Source organism: Delphinapterus leucas, chromosome 17 (assembly GCF_059928025.1).
Source record: "Delphinapterus leucas isolate spDelLeu-1000000601 "Yukka" chromosome 17, BTC_Dleu_Yukka2, whole genome shotgun sequence".
In the NCBI taxonomy this organism is placed as follows: Eukaryota; Metazoa; Chordata; class Mammalia; order Artiodactyla; family Monodontidae; genus Delphinapterus; species Delphinapterus leucas.
In genome coordinates this window covers 79,981,697-80,006,135 of record NC_143145.1, presented here as the reverse complement: position 1 = coordinate 80,006,135, position 24,439 = coordinate 79,981,697, and the positions used below count along the sequence as shown (strand labels likewise).

At 40.9% G+C, this 24,439-nt stretch overlaps 1 protein-coding gene across 8 annotated transcripts in view; it reads right to left on the bottom strand.

Annotated features, from left to right (window-relative positions):
- NSMAF (neutral sphingomyelinase activation associated factor) overlaps window positions 1–24,439 on the bottom strand; it is a 64,888-nt gene that overhangs the window by 37,153 nt on the left and 3,296 nt on the right. For 2 of the 8 annotated variants that reach the window (XR_016388560.1, XM_089899129.1), the window contains exons 1-5: window positions 15,099–16,924; window positions 9,172–9,261; window positions 6,033–6,111; window positions 5,873–5,940; window positions 5,757–5,793 (exon numbers count right to left, since the gene is read on the bottom strand). Coding sequence is in view for 7 of the 8 variants with exons in the window: in XM_089899129.1 (XP_089755255.1) it covers window positions 5,757–5,793; window positions 5,873–5,940; window positions 6,033–6,111; window positions 9,172–9,261; window positions 15,099–15,190 (366 nt within the window). In the remaining variant the exon portion in view is untranslated. Of the gene's footprint in view, window positions 1–5,756; window positions 5,794–5,872; window positions 5,941–6,032; window positions 6,112–9,171; window positions 9,262–15,098; window positions 16,927–24,439 lie in introns of those variants that run through there. The other 6 variants (XM_089899134.1, XM_089899135.1, XM_089899130.1 and 3 more) reach the window with 5 other exon arrangements.

Here is a 24,439-nt window from a genome sequence, read left to right as displayed (position 1 = left end):
GGAAGCTAATCTAAGGCTGATTTTCTAAGAAATGAGTAAAACAAAGTCACTGTGGTATGAAATGCATTCATCAACATAAAGAAAACTCTCTTCTCTAGACAGACACACACGCACACACGCACGCGTGCACACACACACACACTCCTCTTTATTCTATCAGCAAAAGAATATTTGGAAGCAAAACTCTAAAAGCCTGAAGAACCATAACATATTTCTGAAACACTGTGACCTGGTAAGTAAACAAAAAACACAAAAGTTGTGTTTATTTGGTTGTGTGCTTAACCCAGGAAGCTTAATACTTGAAAGAGTAGCTTATATCTAGTCACACCTTGATGTAAAGCTGATTTTGAGTTTATTTGACATGAGACCTCTTATACAAACTATTGAAAGGAGGTGGGAGGATTTGGGGGCTTTATTCTTAAGTTTATTAAAATTATACAAAAATGTGTGTATATATATATATTTTTTGTTTTGTTTTGTTTTTTTGTGGTACGCAGGCCTCTCCCGTTGCGCAGCACAGGCTCCGGATGCGCAGGCTCAGAGGCCATGGTTCACGGGCCCAGCCGCTCTGCGACATGTGGGATCTTCCCGGACCGGGGCACGAACCCGTGTCCCCTGCAACGGCAGGCGGATTCTCAACCACTGCGCCACCAGGGAAACCCATAAAATGTATATTTTTATAATGGAAACCATACTTTCAACTGAAAAAGTACCTACTCCTTCCAAGATAAGGACTTTCTAGAATAAAGCGACAGTGTAGAACGATACTCTAGAAATAATGAGAATACAGGTGTGGACGAGAATCATCAGTAGTGGTGCTCCTTCCCCAAACAGATGTGGCCATAACTGCTTTCATATCCGCCAGTCAAAGCAGCATGAAGTCAAAGAGAGCCTCTGAAATGCTTTCTTCCCTAAAATTATTAGAATCATGGAAGGCAGACTTAGAAAATCACCTAATCTGATATCTCCCAGGCTTCATAAAATAATTTTCAATATGCATTAAAAAGAGGCACGAACAAGAGGGCTAAATGATCCAAAAACCACCGGAGGCTCTCTGCTCCCGACCATTCACCCCTTGAGAATCTCAACGCTTCGCGCCCAGTCCTAGCGTAAAGAAATCTCTGCATCTTTGTTTCCCACAGCTCTTCCCATGCTTGCTCGATCACAGAATGATACTTTTCTTTGAACACTTCAAGGAGCTGGAGATCCGCAGAGAGCAGAACCAACGCTGACCTCTACCCTTTCATTTTCAAGGTGAAGAAGGTGAGATTCACAGCAAAAAGGCAGTGGTAATGAGCTCTACTCCTGTCTCATCTATAATTTTTTAAAGATCTACAGGTGAATTGAGTACAGCTAACCCTTGAACAACATGGGTTTGAACCGCATGGGTCCACTTACATGTGGATTGTTTTCAGTAAATACATTGGAAAAGTATGTGGAGATTTGGGACAATTTGAAAGAAGATGAACTGTGTAGCCTAGAAATATCAGAAAAATTAAGAAATTGTTATGTCATGAGTACATAAAATATATGTAGATACTAGTCTATCATATCATTTACAACCATAAAACATACACAAATCTATTATAAAAAGTTAAAACTTATCAAAACTTACGCACACGCTAACAGACCGTACATGGATGGCACCAATCTTAGTCGAGAGAAATGTAAATAACTGTAAAGATGCGGTATGAAATCACAGCTGCATACGTTCACCGTAGTTCACACTGTACCACGGTCATAACTTCATAGCCGCCTCCTGTGATACTGCGCTGAGGTCGAGTGCTGAGAGTAGCCTCAGAAGGCTGCGGGGCGCTATCCATCTTCACGTAAGCAGCAGTGAACTGGGCATCACAGTAAAAAGTGGTCCCTCCCGGTTCTTGTGCATTTTTCATCGTGTTTAGTATAAGATCACAAACCTGGAATAACACCACGGGACCCACACGAAGTGCCACTAGTGATGCTGGCCGTGCTCCCGAGAAGCAAAGTCATGACATTACGAGAAAAAGCTGAATTACTTGATATGTGTACCATTGATTGAGGTGAGGTCAGCTGCTGCGGTTGCCACCATTTCAAGATAAATGAATCCAATGTAAACACCATTGTAAAAAGGAAAAGGAAATTCATGAAGCCATCAGGCAGCTACCCAGCAGGCGGGAGAACCTGGCACTTTTTGTGAACTACCTTTTTATCACGTACTGAAAATGCAGCTTTTACGTGGGTGCAGGGTTGCTGCGTGATGACTAATATGAAGTCATCATATGACAACTTAAAGCAAAAGGAACGTGAAGGATCTAAAGCTGGAAAATTTAATGTCAGCAAAGGATGGTTTGATAATTTTGGAAAGAGATTTCGCTTTGAAAATGTCAAGATAACAGGAGAAGCAACTTCTGCCAACCAGGAGGCAGCAGACGAGCTCCCAGACACCATTAAGAAAATCACTGAGGAGAAAGGATATCTGCCTGATCAGGTTTGAAAGCAGATGAAAGTACCCTCTTCTGAGGAAAAAAAAAAAAATCCACAAAGGACGTTCATTGATAAGGAAGAGACACGAGGACCTGGATTTAAGGCAGGAAGGGATAGGCAATTCTGCTGTTTTGTGCAAATGCAATGGGGTCGATGACCAGGACTGCCCTGATCTATAAAGCTGCTGACCCCCCAGCCTTGAAGGGAAGAGGGAACCCCAGCTGCCAGTCTTTTGGTTGGACAACAAGAAGGTCTGGACAACAAGAACGCTTTTTCTGGATTGGTTCCATCGATGCTTTGTCCCTGAAGTCAGGAAGTATTCTGCCAGTATGGGACTGCCCTTTAATGTTCTTTTAATTGGACAATACCCCTGGCCACCTAGAACCCCATGAGTTCAACACCAAAGGTGTCAAAGTGGTCTACTTGCCCCCAAACCCAGCATCTCTAATTCAGCCTCTAGATCAGGGGTCATAAGAACCTTTAAGGCTTATTACATATGGTACTCTGTGCAAAGGACTGTCAATGCTGTGGAAGAGAAATCATGAGAGTCTGGAAGGATTACACCATTGAAGATGCCATGGTTGTTACAGAAAAAGTCATGAAAGCCATCAAGCCAAAAACAGTACATTCCTGGAGAAAACTGTGTCCAGACGCTGTGCATGACTTCACAGGATTTACAACAGAGGAAAAGGAAATCATGAATCAGAGTACAGATATGGCAAAAAGAGGTAGAGAGTTGAAACGTTTCAAGATATGGATCTTGGAGAAATTCAAGAACTAATGGACACCACACCCGAGGAATTAACAGAAGACAACCAGAGGGAGATGAGAGCTTCCAAACCAGCGCCAGATGACGAGGAAGAAGATGTAGAAGCAGCAGTGCCAGGAAACAAACTGACATGAGACCACCTAGCAGCAGGCTCTGATTTCTGAGGCTGCTTTTTGGCTTCTTTTATGACACGGACCCTTCTATGACACAGGCACTGGAACTAAAGCAAACGGTGGAAGGAGGATTGGTACCGTATGGCAACATTTTTAGAGAAATAAAAAAGCAGAAAAGTCAGCCAGAAATCATGATGTATTTCCGTAAAGTTAAACTGAATGTGTCTGCCTCTCCTGCCCACCCCGTCCCCACTCCATCTCTGCCCCTGCGACAGTAAGACCCCCCACCCACCCCCCCGCCGCTCAACGTGAAGACAGACGACAGGAACGAAGACCTCTGGGACACTCCACTTCCACCTAATGACTAGTGAACAATCATCCTGCCGTACAGTTAATAAACTCACCTGCTGTGTGTGTGTGTGTGTCTTCATGTGAACATCTAATAACCACGTGGAGGAAGTGTATGATACATTTCTGTGTTCATCACTGTCATCACCTGAGCATTCATAGTGCAGAACATCGTGTGCGAGACGTGCACTGAAGTGGACAGCCTATCCTTGCATAGGCATAGGGGAGTGATTTTAATATAAGATTAATCATGTATTAGTTTTCAGGTTTCATAACTTTGCTTTCAAAGAATTACATTACTGTTCAGATGTCTTTCTCTATCATCACGGGTTTAAAAAAAAAAATGTTATCATGTTTGGGGCTTCCCCGGTGGTGCAGTGGTTAAGAATCCGCCTGCCAATGCAAGGGACACAGGTTTGAGCCCTGGTCTGGGAAGAGCCCACATGCCGCGGAGCAACTGAGCCCGTGCACCGCAGCTACTGAGCCTGCGCTCTAGAGCCCGCAAGCCACAACTACTGAAGCCCGCGTGCCACAACTACTGAAGCTCGCGTGCCTAGAGCCCGTGCTCCGCAACAAGAGAAGCCACCGCAATGAGAAGCCCGCGCACCGCAACGAATAGCAGCCCCCGCTCGCCGCAACGAAGACCCAACACAGCCAAAAATAAATAAATAAATATTTTTTAAATTTTGAAAATTAAAATGTAACCACGTTTCCCATACTGAATTATGAATCTGATACAACACTGTGTGCCATAACACTTTTATAACGATTCACTCAACAGTGTACAGGCTGGGCTACTGGGAAGCAATACTGATGACAAGGCTACGATAAAGCAGTCATCCTGCTGCTGCTTCACTATCAGTGCGTGAATCATACTTGTAAATAACACGTTTCTTTTTCACATTATCTTTTCTTTTTTTTTTTTTTGCGGTATGCAGGCCTCTCACTGTTGTGGCCTCTCCCATTGCGGAGCACAGGCTCCGGACGCGCAGGCTCAGTGGCCATGGCTCACGGGCCCAGCTGCTCCGCGGCATGTGGGATTCTTCCGGACCGGGGCACGAACCCGTGTCCCCTGCATCGGCAGGCTCTCAACCACTGCGCCACCAGAGAAGCCCCTATCTTTTCATTTTTGATGTCTAATGTTAGTAACACATCTAACATCTACAGTATTTTGCATCACATTAAGACAATATTGATGTAGGTACTGACAGACATGATTCATCTTATAAACAGATGACAAACTTACAGTATGGATAAGTATAGTACATACTGCAAATGCATTTTCTCTTATGATTTTCTTAATAACATTTTCTTTTCTCTAACTTATTGTAAGAATACAGTATATAATACATATAACATACAAAATATGTGTTATCAACTGTCTATGTCATCAGTAAGGCAACAGTAGGCTATTCGTAGTTAAGTCTGAGGGGAGTCGAAAGTTATAAATTTTCACCTGTTTGTGTGTGTGGGCGTGGGGGTCAGTGCCCTAAACTCCCACTTTGTTCAAGGGTCAGTTGTGTATGACAGGAGAAAAAACGTGTAATTTATCTCCGTATTGCCAGTGTTCACATAGTACTGGATGTAAATGTGAAATGAAGAAAAGGTGACCCCAAGCATTATACTATAATTAGACAAGGCTACATACACATCCTGAGCCGTGGCCTCCGTTTCACCCTGAGTCCATCTGAGCTCACTGAAGTGGGAGGCGCTGGCCTCCCACCTTCCAACTGCAGTCCTTTATCTCAACCCTCACACACTGTCAGGACTCCTCAGGACGGACCCACACAGCCTGCAGGCACCACACGCTTAATGAACATTAAGGAACGCATCAGGGATCACAGCTTCTAAGACATATAGTTCTCAATGACTAACTTTAAAAGAATTTAAACATCATTCCCTGTGGCCTTCATTTGAGATTTCTACAAATAATTTCATTGTGCTTAAAAAAAAATGTGTATATATATGTGTGTATATATACACACACACACATATGTATGTATTTATTCATTTAAATGTTCATTCAGGTTAGAAAAAAATGTTTACTAGGTGCTTCTTACCTGACTGAAAATGAGTGAGATCCCCCCGGATACCACCCTAAAATGCAGATAAAAGTTATTAAATATATGTAATTTTTTGGCAGAAGTAAAATTACACAGTTGTAACAATGACGTACTTTGCAAAGTGTCTATTGGCTCCATTTTCCCCATGTTTTCCTATTTTTATACAATCTCTCAAAGGAATCTGGAAAAAATTGAGAGAATTATAAAAATAAGCCAAGGTAAAATATATACAAAAAATAGGACCGTTCCTGTTCACATTTAAAATGCATTTACCTTAATGATGGGCTGGGATATTGCATCCGGTTCAAAAATAACTGATTTTGAACATATTTTTAAGGAGCCTCTGATTTTCCTAGAGATGAAAGTACAAAAGGTTATTATTAATGAACGTAACAAAAGTCACAGAAGAATCATAATACATTTTAACTAGAATGTAGATGACTAAAGTATCAACTAATAAAAGATCAACAAAGAGAAGGGTATGAAAGGTTGGAAAATATAGCAAAAATATTTTCCTCATCTCCCCCTCCCTGGAGGTTAAAGAATCTGCATGTGTTGTAATATGGTCTCACTGGTTGAGAACTGTCGCATGTATTTTATTCGCATTACTTCATCTGGTCCTCACAACTACTGTGAAAGGGAAACAGTTTTCTGATCCTTAAGAAACGCTGATTCCATCCTGTCTGTGGTAAATTCTTTTGACTTTTCATTTCCTATATCTTAAAGAACTATTCAGAAAGCAATACTAAGCATCTAACGTTGATTAGGTAGGAGATTTTTTGTTTTCTTATTTATAATCATGCAAGAATGAGAAGAGTTTGAATTTAGAACCCAGAACGCTTTTACCGGTGATTCTGGGGTACATAGGAATTCCGGGGAAAACTGGTTCTATGATAATAAGCAATTTTAAAGACTATTTGCCTACTACTATAATATCAAATAAATCAGTTATCGGCTTCGCCATTCTCCTCCTTTCTTGGGACATTTATAAGGCTCCAATGAGTTTTGGGAAAAAGCCTGCCTGAGCATGTTAGAGGCCCATGTGCCTCACTTGCCCGAAGCCAATAAAAATCTACACACTTCATTGTCTTTTACTGACTAGATGACTTTTATCAATTGATCAAACCAAGGCAATAACTTATTATGTAATCAAAACACAGGTTAAGAAATGCTGGAACATCATCTTATAAAAAAATCACCTAAGATTAGTTTCCAAGAGTACATTTTATCTACAAGTGAAGCTCTAAGGATCTTACGTTTTTTAAAATCACTTGTATGACATCTGGACTTTTTCTCCAGTCATTCCTCAGTGTCCTAGTGAACGCTTTTTTTTTTTTTTTTTTTTTTTTTGCGGTACGCGGGCCTCTCACTGTCGTGGCCTCTCCCGTTGTGGAGCACAGGCTCTGGATGCACAGGCTCCGCGGCATGTGGGATCTTCCTGGACTGGGGCACGAACCCTTGTCCCCTGCATCAGCAGGCGGACTCTCAACCACTGCACCACCAGGGAAGCCCGTGAACACTTCTTACTCCGGCCGTTCCAGGGTCTCTTAACTGAAACAATTATGTTACTTATACTCTAGAAAGATCGACCTGCTCTTCCTGCTTCTGTACCCCCCCACCCCCCCACCCCGGCCGAGTCAGTTCTTCTTCTATCAAAGAAATCTCACATTCTTCCTGGCTTACAAATACGCCAATGGTGTTCTAACCCACGGGATAAAGTCCCATCACAATCTTGAGGAAGGCCTACCTCTGTGTACGTAGATAATATGTACCCAGTGCACAAGAAGGCTCGTCATGCTGAAGGTCATGATTTAGCCTGCAATTCTTCTTCCTCAAAAGCTCTTTTAAATTTTGATTTTATATCATTTCTTTCCATGCTGTTATCTGCATTTACTTTCCTAACACCCTAAATCACCTAATAATAACTTAAGTACTTCTATGGCAATTGCTAAACAAATACAAATAGAATAGAAAATTCCCAAGTATCAATCACCTAGTTTCTGCAGTTGTTAACATGCAGTCATTCTTGTTTTGTGTACAACACCTCAGAACCCTGCTGGATTTTAGATAAATTCCCAGACATCCTATACTTCATTTATATATACTTTAACATGAATCTCTGAAGATAAACTATTTCAATAAATGACCTATCATTGTCACACCTAAAAAAATTAATAATTCCTTAATGTCATCAAGGATACAGCCAGGATTCAAATTTTTCTATTTCATAAGTGTGTTCTTATAGTTGGTTTGTTCAAATTGGAACACAAAAGTCCATATTACATTTAGTTGACAGGTCTCTCAATATCTCTTAATCTAAGGCAACTTTCATTTTCCCGCATTACGAACTTTGCTAAACACATCTCTGTGGTTTTCCTCTATCCCATTTCCTTTATATAATTGGTAAGATTAAAAGACTTGACCAGCTGGGGTTTGATTTTCTGGTAAGGGTTCGTCAGAGGCAGTGCACATGTACTTCCCTCGAATCAAGAGGCCACAGTGGGTTCAGGTAATGCCTATCTTGATACGTGCATTAAAAAATTTCTCAGCAGCTTTTCATCTGCTGGTTTAGCAGCCACTGAAGATTCTGTCTACATCACAGGTTGGCAAACTTCTTCTATAAAGAGCCAGATAGTAAATATTTTCGACTTTGCAGGCCATTTGGTCTCTGTCACTATTCAGTTCTACTTCCGTGTTGCAGGAAAGCAACCACACACAATATGTAAACAAGTGGGTGTTCCAATAAAACTTTATTTACAAAAACAAGTAGCAGGCCAGATCTGACCATAGTTTGTCGACCCCTGATATAGATCCATTATTCACTAGAGGTTGACATTTTTAACATTCCCTCTGTTTATTATCTAGAATTCATCAACAAAGAGCAGCTTTAATTATCTGTGATTTGGTTACCCTAAAGTACAATTTGTACAAGGAAAGCAGGAAAAATGCTCGATTCTTTACGTTTATCAAGTTTTAGAAAAATGAGTTGGTGTCCTAGTACCTTCAAAGGTAACTGATATACATATATATATACACACACACACACACATGAAATAATATATTTATATTATATATATGTCATTATGAACTCATGGATTTGAGCCCTTCTGATACATTTCAATCCACTACCCTCATTATTCTTTTTTGGTGTTCAATCTGTCCCATTTTTTTGCCCAGCTCTTCAGGGTGGCCTTGTGCCCTTTTAATTCACATGCAGTCATTTCTGATACCTTCCTTTCTTGCCAGTCTGACAAGATGGTCCAGGCTCACCTCCCACATTTCCTCCCCTGACTTAGACTCAGACAAGTCTCCAAAGAGCCCTCGTTTCTTTCAGTGCAGAGTAGCATTCAGAGTAGCTCACTGCTACCGAGTTCTAACTAGGCCTTTTCAGAGATGCGAAAATCTTCCTTACCTTTCATTCTGACTGCCCTTGTGCCGAATATGATTAGCTGTATGCTGTTCAAAGTAGTACTCCTCCAAGTTAAGCAGCAGCAAGGAAAATCTAAATTTGGGGAAAAAAACAAAACTGCATGTTTATTTTTTTTAAGTATGAGAAAGCAAAATATTTCAAGCATGTGTTCCCAAAGTGCTTTTCCATCCACTACATCAACAAACACTTACTAAGTGTATATTATATGCCAGGCACTCTTCTCTATCAAGACAGACCTGCCCAGCTATGCCAAAAATAAAATAAATTGTTTACCAGGTGGATTTATTATTCCTTTACAGAAACTCCAAATTTCATGAAATAAAACCATGTGTAAAACAGATAGCTGGTGGGAACCTGCTGTGATGACCTAGATGGGTGGGATGGGGGTGGGTGGGAAGGGGCTGTATGTATACATATGGCTGATTCACTTCACTGTACAGCAGAAACTAACACACCATTGTAAAGCGATTATACTCCAATAAAACAACAACAACAACAAAACTGTTGCCTGAACAGAGCTCGGAGCTTTCCCACCTACAGAGTGTTCATCCTTTGTTCCCCAGGACTACACACGAGGCTTCCCCACCCCCTCTTCCCCACCACACACCATTCTCCACTGTCATGGCTCGTGGGTGGGTGAGTTTCTCTTGCTACTTCCACAAGACCAGTGCCTCTGAGAGGCAGATCTTTAGATATTCCTGTTATAACCAATCTAAGGCTTTGTACGCAACAGGTATTTAATAGATAAAACGAGTAAGCTGAACCAAATGGGAATCAGTTCTTTTTAAAGCTTTAAGTGCTTTAAACTTTTAAAAACAAAATAAAGTAACAGAAAAAGTATTAATTTAGTTGCATGGCCACAGAAACAAATATATGGCAAAGAACTGAAAACAACTATTTTGTTTGTTTTGTGGTAAGGACCAGGAAACATCAACGGCACCCAGAGTCACGGGGAGTCGTTTTCATGAAAAGTGTGGTACTTGAGATGCGTCTTGAAGTTCCGGTGTATTACAGGAAGACATCTAGATTAAATACGGCAGAATAAACGTGTTTATTTCTGCTCCCTCTGGAAAAACACTACAATGTGAACAAAAATATTTTTTAAATAGTAACCCCACACACAAAAAATAGTAAAACCCACAGACTAAAGGAAATTGGAGAGACATAAAAGCAGATGAGAGATACCTACAAATTTGTGAGACATGCAAAGCAGATGGGAGGAATGAGCAGTGATCAGAAGCCGGAAAAGCAGATGCCTCCAGAAAAGGTACCAACCAGGAGGAAACCACAAGTTCCACAGCTGCAGGTATCAGGTACCAAGAAGGCAGGGATGGAGCCTGGGGGGATGGTTGAAAGTCCAAACGAGGCCAGCAGCCACGATTCCTCCCCTGATGGTTCTCCCTACACATGGTTTTTCAACACCAAAATTAAACAAGAGACTCCAAACTAGGCACCAAGCACAGTGGAGAGCAGCGCTACTGCATGAAAAGACAGTGATTAAACAGAAAGCAGGAAGACATATAACACTCCAAGCAGCAGACTGTGGGTTATTTTTGGAAAAAAACCTAAATAGCCCTAGAGAAAAGACCTATGGTTACTAACATTTCAAAGAACCGTCTACAACACCATCCCACAGTGAAGCCCAACAGAAAAGACCTACCCACAGTGACACAGAATTACATGCTTCACCCTTAAATATGAATGCACACCCCAAGATCACCAGCCTCTAATGTGAAAGAACTAGACCAAACAAGCAGAAGAACACAGCCTGAAGGACTAGAGACAATGAACAGAAGAAAAGGTCAAAAGACTATAATTAAGATCCATACAAAGAAGAAATTATATCCATGAAACAAGATACTGCTTGCTTGAAAACAAACTGAACAGAAAAATAACTCATAAATTAAAAATGATGACAGCGGGAACTAGCTTTACCATCAAAACAGGCAATTTTTCCTGGCCTGTTCTACGTGTTAAAATCCATGAACAAGAATTCATCACAGGCTAAACTGCCGGAGCTCAGTGTAAAATGCTCACTATTAACACTTACTCCGAATTTCGGTGCAACCACAAATGTTCAGATTGGTAGGAGCGTCCTCTGATGCCCGAGATAATTTCCAAGAAGGTATAAATGAGAGAGATACTAAGTACCTTGGCCCTTACTTTTAGCTTGTATTAATAAGTTGAAACCTTTTGCTTGGGCTGGAGCTATGCAACCATCTCTCCTCCTTCCTCCTCTCCCCACTCCTCCTCTTAGAGAGAGGGTAAAATAACTCTTCGTCAATAAGACAATGGCATAATTTTGTTGCTATAAAAATAGCCTTCATACTGGTGGCACAGTAGTTGAGAGTCCGCCTGCCGATGCAGGGGACACGGGTTTGTGCCCCGGTCCGGAAGATCCCACATGCCGTGGAGCAGCTGGGCCCGGGAGCCATGGCCACTGAGCCTGTGCATCCAGAGCCTGTGCTCCGCAACGGGAGAGGCCACAACAGTCAAAGGCCCACATACAGCAAAAAAAAAAAAAAAAAAAAAAAAATAGCCTTCATAGACAACCAGCTCTTCCATGTAATTTTTAAGATATAATCCTATCTTTAATACTGTTAAAATGTCCATACCAGCCAAAGCCATCTACAGATCCAATGTAATCCCTACCAAAATCTCAATGGCATATACTGCAGAAACAGAAAAAAAAAATCCTAAAATTCATACAGAATCAGAAAGTCAAAACAATCAAGAATGAAAAACAAAGCTGGAAGCCTCACAGTTCCTATATCAAAAGATATTACAAAGCTACAGTATTAAAACAGTGTGGTACTGGCATAAAGACAGACATATAGACCAAAGGAACAGAATGGAGAGCTCAGAACTAAACTCTCATAACTCTGGATCTTTTTGACAAGAGATTCAAAGCCACACAATGGGGAAAGGACAGTCTCTGCAACAAATGATGTTAGGAAATCTGGATATTCACATGCAAAAGAATGATGTTGAACCCTTCATACTATATATAAAAATTAACTCACAATGGACTAAAGACCTACTTTTAAGACCGGAAACTATAAAACTCCCAGAAGAAAACATAAGGTGAAAGCTTCATGACACTGGATTTGGCAATGATTTCTTAGATATGACACCAAAAGCACAGGCAACAAAAGCAAAAATAGATAAATGGGACTACATCAGATTTAAAAACTTCTATGCAGCAAAGAAAACAGTCAACAAACTGAGAAGACAGCCTATAAAACTGAAGAAAATATTTGCAAACCATATCTGATAAGGAGTTAATATCTAGAATATATAAAGGACTCCTACAACTACTCAGCAACAACAAAAATTAACCCAATTAAAAAATGGGCAAAGGACTTGAATAGGCACTTCTTCAGAGAAGATATGCACATGGCCAGAAAGTGTATGAAAACGACACTGAACATCACCAATCATCAGGAAAATGCAAATCAAAACCTCATACACTATTAAAAAATAACAAACATTGGCGAGGATGTGAAGAAATTGCAGGTGGAATTGTAAAATGATGCAGCTGCTATGGAAAACAGTATAGAGGTGCCTCAAAAAATTAAGAATAGAACCACCATATTCAGGTTCCCTCCAGTAGGCAGATGACCTCTATCCTCTGTCATAGCCTCACGGATTCACGTATCTCTCATTACCTGCTTCTTTAGCTATTCTTTTTAGCCCTTTCAAGTCATCTAATTGCTCCAGCAACCAGGACATTTTTATTGACTCTTGTTCATTAAAAGGCTTGGCTTCCAATGCTCCATGCCTAGAGCCAGATTCAAAACTACAATGAGGTATCACCTCACACCAGTCAGAGTGGCCATCATCAAAAAGTCCACAAACAATAAATACTGGAAATATATACAGAACTCATACAATGCATTAGAAAAAAATAATCCAATTTAAAAATGGGCAGAGGAGCTGAATAGACATTTTTCCAAGACATACAGATGGCTGACAGACACATGAAAAGATGCTCAACATCACTCATCATCAGAGAAATGCAAATCAAAACTACAATGAGATGTCACCTCACACCTGCCAGAATAGCTGTTACCAAAGGGACAACAAATAACAAGTGTTGGCAAGGATGTGGAGAAAAGGGAACCCTCCTACACTGTTGGTGAGGATGTAAACTGGTAGAGCCACTATGGAAAACAGTATGGAGGTTCCCTAAAAAAACTAAAAATAGAACTACCATATGATCCAGCAATCCCACTCCTGGGCATATATCTGGAGAAAATCATAATTTGTTGTTTTTAAAAAAATAAATAAATTTTTTTAAAAAAATAAATAAATAAATTTATTTATTTATTTTTGGCTGCATTGGGTCTTTGTTGTTGCACACGGGCTTTCTCTAGTCGCAGCGAGTGGGGGTTACTCTTCGTTGCGGCACACAGGCTTATTGCGGTGGCTTCTCTTGCTGCAGAGCACGGGCTCTAGGCTCGCGGGCTCCAGTAGTTGTGGCTCGTGGGCTCTAGAGCACAGGCTCAGTAGTTGTGGCGCACGGGCTTACTTGCTCCACGGCATGTGGGATCTTCCCGGACCAGGCATCGAACCTGTGTCCCCTGCATTGGCAGGCGGATTCTTAACTGCTGCACCATTAGGGAAGTCCTGAAAACCATAATTTGAAAAGATACATACAACCCCAATGTTCACTGCAGCACTATTTACAATAGCCAAGACATGGAAGCAATCTAAATGTCCATCAACAGAGGAATAGATAAAGATAATGAGGTACATATATACAATGGAATGTTACTCGGCCATAAAAAAGAATGAAATAATGTCATTTGCAGCAACATGGATGGACCCAGAGATCGTACTCAGTGAAGTAAGACAGAGAAAGACATATATCACTCATATGTGGAATCTAATTTTTAAAAATGATTTAAATGAACTTATTTACAAAACATAAACAGACTCACAGATTTTGAAAACAACCTTATGGTTACCAAAGGGGAAAGGTTGGGGGGAGGGATAAATCAGGAGCTTGGGATTAACATATACACACTACTATACAGAAAACAGATAACCAACAAGGAACTACTATACAGCACAGGGAACTCTACTCAATATTCTGTAAAAACCTATATGGGAAAAGAATCTGAAAAGGAATGAATATATCTTTATGTATAACTGAATCACTTAGCTCTACACCTGAAACTAATACAACATTGTAAATCAACTATACTCCAATAAAATTTTTAAAATAGAAGACACTTCCGTGGTGATCCGGTGGTTGAAACTCTGCGTTCCAAATGCGGGGGGGCCGGGTTCGATCCCTCGTCAGGGAACTAGATCCCGCATGCCACAGCTAAAGATCCTGCATGGCACAACGAAGACCCAGTGCAGCCAAATAAATAAATATTTTTTAAATAAATAAATAAATAAAAATAGAACTACCATGTGACCCAAAAGTCCCACTTCCAAATATATATCCAAAAGAACTGAAAACATACTATCAAAGAGATGTTTGCATATCCATGTTCACGGTAGCATTATTCACAATAGCCAAGAGGTAGCAGCAACTTCAATATCCGTTGATGGATAGATGGATAAAGAAAATGTGGCATATACACAGAATGGAATATTAGCCTTAAAAAAAGAAGGAAAACCTGTCACATGCTACGACACACGTGAACCATGAAGGCATTACTCTAGGTGAAATAGGTCAGTCACAAAAAGACAAACACCACATCATTCCACTTACATAAAGTATCTAAAGTAGTTAAACTCTTACTAAGAGAAAAGAGAATGGTGGTTGCCAGGAGCTGGGGGGAGGCAGAAAGGCGAGTTGTTCAGCGCGGACAGAGGCGCAGTTTTGCAAGATGAAAAGGTTCTAGAGATCTGTCTGTCGCACAACAATGTGAACATACGTAACACTACTGTACCGTGACTTCAAAATGGCTAAAATAGTGGTTGAGAGTCCGCCTGCTGATGCAGGGGACACGGGTTCGTGCCCCGGTCCGGGAGGATCCCACATGCCGCGGAGCGGCTGGGCCCGTGAGCCGTGCCGCTGAGCCTGCGCGTCCGGAGCCTGTGCTCCGCAACGGGAGAGGCCACAACAGTGAGAGGCCCGCGTACTGCAAAAAAAAAAAAAAGGCTAAAATAGTAAATCTTAGGTGTGCGTTTCTTTAAGCTTTTTTTGGATTTTTAAAAATTTTAAGTATCTTATGTGTTTTTTATGCCAATAAAAATATAATCACATCAGCTATTGTATGACTAAAGTCATTATTTTGGTAAATGAATTATAGCCTCCTTAATTTACTAATATGCCTATTTTGTAAGTAATATAAAACACATGATAAAGGGATATAACCACATCATTATTCAAAGGATTAAGAAACTTTTCTGAGTTTATTTTTTTCTTTTTACTGAAGTATTCAGTTATACCTGCTTGAAAATTTTTGTATGTAAAAAGTATTACTGTAAAGTTTCATGGTGTTCTGAACAATGATTTTCAAAGTGCATTCCATGGAGTAAAAGGTTCCAAGCTTTAAAAAAAAAAAAAAAGTAAAAATAAAAACACTTTTATAATTTTATGATCTCCCTCATTAGTGGTGTATCAGACTGTAAATTATCTCTTTAGGAGACTCGGGGCCCTGCTCCTGGGTATTCCTTAGTTTACTCCATCTTTACAGATGTGTAGTGACATTTTCTTTAGATAAACTGACTCATTCTGCAATTTAACTTTCCTGAAAAAGATGCTGTCCCATCCTCATGTCACCTAAATTGCAAAGCATACTGTTCAACACTTAACCAACAACGTAAAACAAGTTCACCCCAGGCCAGCCCTCAGAGTTAACCCTGCCTTCACGGCTACCCAACAATTATTCAACACTCTGTTGATAAACAGTATTTATAATGGAGCCAGAAGATTTTGCTAGTCAGTCATTTCTCTAGTTGGAGATGTAAAACGAGCTTCACTGTGCTGAAGAGGACTGTGAGACTGCAGGAAGTGCCAGGACACCTTAGTGACATGTGCACGGTGGCAGAAAGGGCCCGAGTGGCCTGTATTTGCATCTCTCCTCTGAACACCCCACTATCCTTGGGGTGGCCCCCACTACCTAGAGAGCTGGTTGAACTAAACTGGGCATTTTTGGTAAGCTTCTTAAAATGGCCTCTGAAACAAGGAATGAATTAAGAAAATGTTTGAGAGACAAGAACACTGTCCTCTGACCCACTGTTAGAAATGTGCCCCCAAGAATACATCTGACAGCAACCTCTGAATAGTCAAACAAATCTTATCTAACTATAAGAACATCAATTTCTCCTTTCTCAATTCTGCTATTAAGACATCACAAAACCAAACCTCATTCTCTGCCAGAGTTCAGCTGAACTAAATCGACTGCATTTTCCTGACCTACCAGTCAGAACTCTGTCAAAAAAGATCAGATTAGCATGAAATGACTTCATACTGAATTCATGCTGGAGACGGATGACAACTTCCTCTCCTAGCCGTTTATAAAAATCTGTCTGATCTAGAATTAGCACTCAACCTACTTATGCACATATGCTCTTTCTGCACCTTTCCAAGTTCCTAGATCATGGAAACATGCTGTGGTTCCAAACTCAAACTCTCCCAGGAGTTTACACCAGGAGACCTAGGCACATGGGTGTCCTCTGCATCTTAACCCATCTTCTGAAAGTCTAGCCTGTCACTTTCAGTCTGATGGTATCATTAATAGAATACAAAACAAGAGCCACTTCCTCCGTCATGAGTAATATTTTACACTGCTGGGCTGGGCCCTAGGCAGGAGCCTAGTTTTACACACAACTTCAGGAGACTTAAAAAAAAATATATATATATATATATATATATTTTTTTTTTTTAATCTGTAGCATCGTTTAAAGCAAGCACTCCTCTGGGGCTTTAACTTTCTTGATGCTAACTTATAGGACTGTGATATCCTCTTAATCTGTCCTTGGTTGTTGCCCTTCTTGCTTTATATATTTTTATAAAAAATTATAAGCTCAGAGGAACACTACGTGTACCACCATTCTATGTTTATTTGCTTGTCTGATTTTTTTGTAACTCTTCACCAAAGACCATTTGGATTGGACGTTCTGAATTCTATTTCTGACAGTTTGACAAACTTCCTAGGTCAATATCCTTTTCAGAACTGTCCAGTAATGATCCTGTTTTTTTCCCCTTCCTGGAAACTTACAATATCTGCCTTCTGAAAAATTCAGTTTCTATGCATGTCAGAATCCTTCTTAATCCCCCTGGGCTTCAACAATAAATAACTTGATATGACTGCCTTTTCTGATGGTTTCTGTCATTGCTACTTGGTTAATGACTCTTTAATACTCAGAATTTTGAAAAGTTCTCAAGCTCTCTGCCTTAAAATAATTTAAAATTTCAACAAGGAAAGGCAAGGAACGGGAATTAGATCTCATCAAGCTTCCGCTGGGTAAGGTCTCTCATTTTCTGTGTTGCCACTTCCTGTTTTCAATCTCCATCAGGTACACATCCACAATTTTTTTCCACCCACTTGGGTGGCCTGTAACAAATGAACACAATTACGTTATCTCTGTTCCTCTTTCCCATAAGTCCTCTGGGTTTTTCCGCGTGGTTCACGGACTCCCCTGCAGATGCAGATCTTCAGAGCCCACTGCCTCACCTCCTAATGGGTCTCCCCTTTTTGAATAGGTCTACAGCTTTTTAGCACTAGATTCTGATCTTGAGTCCCATCCCATCAAGCTTCAGTGACACCTAAACACATATTAATCCCCTTTTGTAATAAAACTTGACTCATTATCCATGTTCTATGCATTTTTGCATAGAGACATCTGAGTGATTAAATATTATTTCTAGTCCTTGAACCGTTTTCTCATGTAAATTACTGGCCCTCCCCCCCTGGAGCAGCATTTCATGCCCCCTGTCCCCCAGTGTAACCAATTTCACTAATTCGCCCGCTGTCCCCCAGGGTAACCAATTTCACTATTTCATCTGGCCCTCTGATCCCTTCCCTTGGGAGTAAGTTTAAAACTCTATCAGACCCTAGGAAATTACATTCTCCTTTGACTATGTGAGACGCAGTTACTTCCTAGCCAAGATGGTTCAGATACCGAAATGCCTTTCACTGACACCATCCATAAAGCCAGTTTCTATTTTCAAGTCTCAACAACCTGTGAGAACAAATGGCCACAGTATCACCTAAGCTCTCAAAGTCTTCCAATTTCTTCACCAGGGGTCACAGCCCCAGGGAGGATACTTCCAGTGAGCCTTCTCTACACTATCAAGAAGATAAATGCTGGAAGATAAGTTTGAAGGAACAGACAACAAGGAATCTAGATGAATGCTTAATTACTGTAATCTACAACAGTGCTTCCCGAACTTTAAGCATCTGGGGATCTTGTTAAAATGCAGATTCTGGGGGACTTCCCTGGTGGTCCAGTGGTTAAGACTCTGTGCTCCCAATGCAGGGGGCCTGGGTTCGATCCCTGGCCGGGGAACTAAGATCCCACGTGCTGTGTGGTGCAGTCAAAATAAAAGAAAAAAATCAAATTTAAAATAAAAGACAAAAAAAAAATAAAGCAGATTCTGATGCGGAAGATCTGAGTGGAGCCTGAAATTCTGTATTTTCTAACAAGTTCCCAGGCGGAGCTGAGGGGATGGCCCATGGACCACACGTAGTAACACGGTACTAATGTCGCCATAAACCAGGCGTGGAGCGTTCCTGAATCATAGTAAGTTTCAGAGATACCATAAAAATAAGCACTGGCCTAGGATTTAAAACAGAAGCAGCATGCTGTGGCAGAAAAGCGGCTGGACTGGCTCAGAGGACATTTGCTCTAGGCTTAGTGCAGCCAAGTCTTGGCTTTGGACTTTTAGTCAAACACTTTGCTTACTCAGGCCTCCAGCTATAAAGTGAGGGGAGGGAGCTATAGATTAGTTTACCTCCAGAGTCCTTCCTTAACCAGTGGGTTTATAGATCAAATAAACCTGGGCCTAAAGAAATCAGCAGGAATTCCATTTCAGGCATCACGGCAGATTAGATATCCAAAGAAACAATCTCGATACAGATCCTCTAAAACTGCTGGATAAATTGCTAAAAATTTCAAATGCTCGGCTGAGGTGATAGAAAGGTAAGGGAAGGTCTTAGAAGAGAGAAACAAAAGTCAGCAGGCACTGGAGCAGTCTTTTCCCAACTGTGAGTAACAGAGCCTGAATTCAGGAGGGGCCAGTCATGGGGGGAGGGGGAGGGAGGAGAAAAAGCTAGGATCCCTAAAGTAACACCCTTTGAGGGTGGAAATAAAAAACCACCCACCCTACTCTCCCCAGAGGGATATGGTAGGACCTTGGCTCTGGGCTGGGGACAAAATAAGTTTCCTTTAGAGCCTGAAACCACAAGCCTGCCTTGACACACATTTGGGGTTAGAATTCACACTACCTTTTTAGCCGAATAAAACTCAAAACAAACCACTGTGGTCTCTCCCTCAACCCCAGGCAGATATACATGCAAACACTTTCTGGAAAAATACACTTTAAATCCAGATCTCCAAGAATTCCCGAAAATAACTCAAGGAACAAAAGGCCACAATCCAAAATCATAAATCAAGTGAGGAAGCAAGATTACTGAATGGAGGTCAGTACAAGTAGCAAACTACTCAATGAAACCTGTACAGGCTACAGATAATTATTTTCTGTATCTGATCATTACAAGGATAAGTTTAAAGAAATAGAAGGACATCAAAAGTACAAGAAAAGGGGCTTCCCTGGTGGCGCAGTGGTTGAGAGTCCGCCTGCCGATGCAGGGGACGCGGGTTCGTGCCCCGGTCCGGGAAGATCCCACATGCCGCGGAGCGGCTGGGCCCCTGAGCCATGGCCGCTGAGCCTGTGCGTCCAGAGCCTGTGCTCTGCAACGGGAGAGGCCACAACAGTGAGAGGCCCGCCGTACCACAAAAAAAAAAAAAAAAAGTACAAGAAAGGAACACACTTTTATCAAAAATGATCAGGCAACTGTAAGCAACCCAAACAAAACTAGAAATTTTAAAATATAATAAGTGAAATTAAAACTTTAGAGTGATAGACAGCAAATTAGGCAACTAGAAGAAAAAAATTAGTAAACTGTAAGATGGATTTAAATAAGCCACAGTGCAGCACAGAAAAAAGATAAGTATTAAACAGTCATTCTGAGATATTAAAAGAACGGGGAGAAGCAATATTCCAAGAGCTAAAGGCTTGGCTACAAATTTTCCAAAACTATTCCAGCTTTAGGAACCCCATCCAGGAGAGATGAATAGAAAGAAATGTCTGTATAGACAAACAGCAAAACACTACAAAGAAGAGACCTTAAAAGCAGCCAGAGAAAAGGCAGATTCCTTACACATAGCAATGAGACGAATGACAGGCCTTTGTTGCAGGCTGGTCTCCCAGAACAGAAGGTGGCCACCCACAAAGCTCCAGAGAGACCTGCCCTGACCTGTGTTAAAGGCAACAGTCTGGGTCAACAAGACTGAAGCCCTGGGACTTCCCTGGTGGCACAGTGGATAAGACTCCGTGCTCCCAATGCAGGGGGCCCAGGTTCGATCCTTGGTCAGGGAACTAGATCCCACATGTGTGCCGCAACTAAGGAGCCCGCCTGCCGCAGCTAAGACCCAGCACAACCAAATAAATAAATAAATACATAAATATTAAAAAACAAAACAAAACAAGACAACAAGGTTGGACCCCAGTACCTTAATCATGCCAGAGGAAGTGTTGGCAGCTCCCTAACCATGAACACAGACATGTGAACCTACCCGACCATATTATGCAGACTCAAGTGCAACACTTAGACAGCCCCCAATCAAGCCAGGGAAGGGACCAGGCCAACCCACAGCCACAAATGTCACACTGGGCCTGGCGAGCCAGGTTCCATCACAGCGTAACTCCTCTGTGTCCCAGCCCTGGGTCACCCCATGGGGTCCAGGCTTCTCCTGGAGTCTGCAGCCTGACCACCTGCCAGGGAGCTAAGAGCCACACCAGGAGGGCACGGCCGCATCTGTTACTGACCTCCCTCTCCTGTGCTGAGTCTCCCCCACCAGTGCTGCTCCAGCAAAAGCCTGACGTATATTCCTGGCCACTTGCCTTCCTTTGCAGAATCTTCAAAAGGCTGAGAGAAGTATACATCCAGCAAAACCGATTTTCAAAACAAGGGCAATATACGGACATGTTCAGACGGACAAAAACAAACGTAGTTTACTATCATTAGACCCTCATCAGGGGAACTTCTAAAGGACATTCTGCAGGGAAGAGAAAATTCTGCAGGGAAGATATTACATACAAGAAGGAATGCCAAGACAATGGTAAATATGCATGTAAACTATACAAGCATTAACTAAATAATTATAATGTCTAATTTGTAGGCTTAAAATATATTGAAAATACTGGACAATGACAGACTATAATTTTTTTTTTTTTTTTCCGGTACGCAGGCCTCTCACTGTTGTGGCCTCTCCCGCTGCGGAGCACAGGCTCCCGACGCGCAGGCTCAGCGGCCATGGCTCACGGGCCCAGCCGCTCCGCGGCATGTGGGATCTTCCCGGACCGGGGCACGAACCCGTGTCCCCTGCATCGGCAGGCGGACTCTCAACCACTGCGCCACCAGGGAAGCCCCAGACTATAATTTAAGATGGGCCAACAGGAATTAAGTGTTCCAAGGTCCCAATATTGTTAGGAAGGAGGGTAAAGAGAATGATTAGCCTCAGACCTTAAGTTAAATATAAATGTTAAAATTTCGAGGGTTAGCACTAGAGAAACAGAAACAATATGTAACTCCCACACTCTTCAGGACAAATAAAAGGGAACAAGGGGATCTTAGTTAATCCAAACCAAGGAAAAATAAGAAAAAATTAAACAACAAAATAAAAAAGTAAAAATGATTCCAAATAAATTGGTAATATTAACAAATGTAAATGGACGAATCTGTCAAGACAAGAAGTATCAGAACAAATTAATAAAAAGTTCAACTACAAACTACTTATAAGAAATAAGCCTAAAATCTAAGGACAAGAAAAGTTGGAAGTAAAAGAATGAAAAATTATATATAATGCAAATAACCAAAAGAAAACTAATATAGTTATATTAATATCAGACAAAATAGAAAAAGAATCGTTACTAGGAATAAGGAGGTCATTATCCATTGATGAAAGATTCAATCTGCTAAGAAGACATCAATTCTAAGTTTAAATAGACTTAATAACATACCCTGAAAATAGTTATAGCAGAAACTGATAGAAATACAAGGTGAAGTTAGCATCATGAACCCTCTCTCAATCAGAAAAAATTCATTCAAGATCTAAATAACTAACAAGCTTAACATAATAGATATATATACAGAATCCTGTACCAATATTAATATACATCTATTTTCCACCTCACATCAAACATTTGTGAAGATTGACTACATACTAAGTCATAATACAAAACTTCAAAGTATTAGTATTATACAGACCCCATTCACTGAACACACGTTAAAAAATTAAAAAAAACAAAAAGATAACTTGCAAAATCCATGAGTTGGAAATGTTAAATATCTGATGAGAAAAAGATGAAATCACAGTGGCATTTAGGAAAAAAACAGGCGATGAATTCCTTAAATGCCCATTTTATATCACATTTGAAAAACCATACAGCCAACACACTCCGAATCCATTGATGGGAGATTCTGGTGTCTTCTTAAATGGTAGCCATTTTGGAAGATGCTAATTTGAGACAGTAATAAGGGAATAAGATGATAGGCTAGTAACGCATTTTGGGTAAAGCCAGTATAAATTCTAAGTTAATCAAAAAATTAGCAACATTTATTTCCACTTTCACTGTTTTTTTTGTTATGTAAGAAAAATAACTATGATGTAAAGAAATAGGATTTATGTCGATTTCTCTCAGCCCATCAGCAGTCCTGACTGAGTGCTGATTCTGCAGTTTACCTCCATTTTCAACACCTGGCAAATCCCAGAGGGGTATTAAAGGAATAGGATGACCAGTCTTAAAAACGAAAGATTAAACCAGAGTCTAACAAATCACTTTGCCATCTCAGCAAGTATTTTCAGTATAACAAACATAGAATCAATTGACAAAATAAACCTATTAAGATATTTAATATCAGCCAAGAAATTTAATATCAGCATAAGCAAGAGAATTATCCACACATGGCATGTTTGAAGCAAAGTTGAAGTCTAAGGAATGCCTGTAAAACGATTAATGCAATATGTGAGCCCAATACAGAACTCATAATCATCACGTTTTATCCTGGAATGACAACTTACAAGCCACAGCTAAGCAATTTGTTCTGTGACACTTAGAGAGAAAACTGACTCTCTTCCAGTGGGGACATGCCTCAACTATCTCAATTTCTCTATCATCCAAAAAGAAAACAGCTGTGGTTCCCCCACGCCACTCCTAGATGTGAACGTAAAAATATACAATTAGCTTACTCCTAAATCTCGAAATAGAATTATCTTAAGTAGCAGCCGTTTGTAGAATACCCTCGTATGCTAGCCCACTGTACACACCTGCCTTTCCCAACAATTCCAAGGGAAGCTATGTGAATTGTCTTTTTAGATTTGTTTGCATTTATCTTAACACCTGCAATGGACATTTTAGAACACCAGTGAGATCAACATGGCTCCTTCCCACTAAGTCTTAAGCGGGATAACACTGTACTTAATCTGAATAGCCGGTACCTCTTGTTTTCTAATACTGAAAACTACCCAGAGCATTTCTTTACGGCATCACCAATAAATGATACCACTGTACAGTTGTTTAAATCAGAAACCTGAGAGTACGACTGCTATGTTTAGCAAGTAAAAATATAGGACACCTAGTTAAACTGGAATTTCAGATAAATTACAAACATTTTTTAGTATAAGTACATACCAAATATCACATGGGACATACTTATATAAAAGGTTACTCACTGTTCATCTGAAATTCAAGTTTAACTGGGCATCCTGTATTTTATCTGAGAACTCTAAGCTGGGATTCTTCCTCTATTACCTTCTACATGCGGTCCACTCCGCCAAGACCTATCAATGCTACTTCCTAAAAACATCTAAAATCCATCCACATGGGCTTCCCTGGTGGCGCAGTGGTTAAGAATCCGCATGCCGATGCAGGGGACACGGTTCGAGCCCTGGTCCAGGAAGATCCCACATGGCGCGGAGCAACTAAGCCCGTGCGCCACAACTACTGAGCCTGCGCTCTAGAGCCCACGTGCCACAACTACTGAAGCCCGCGCGCCTG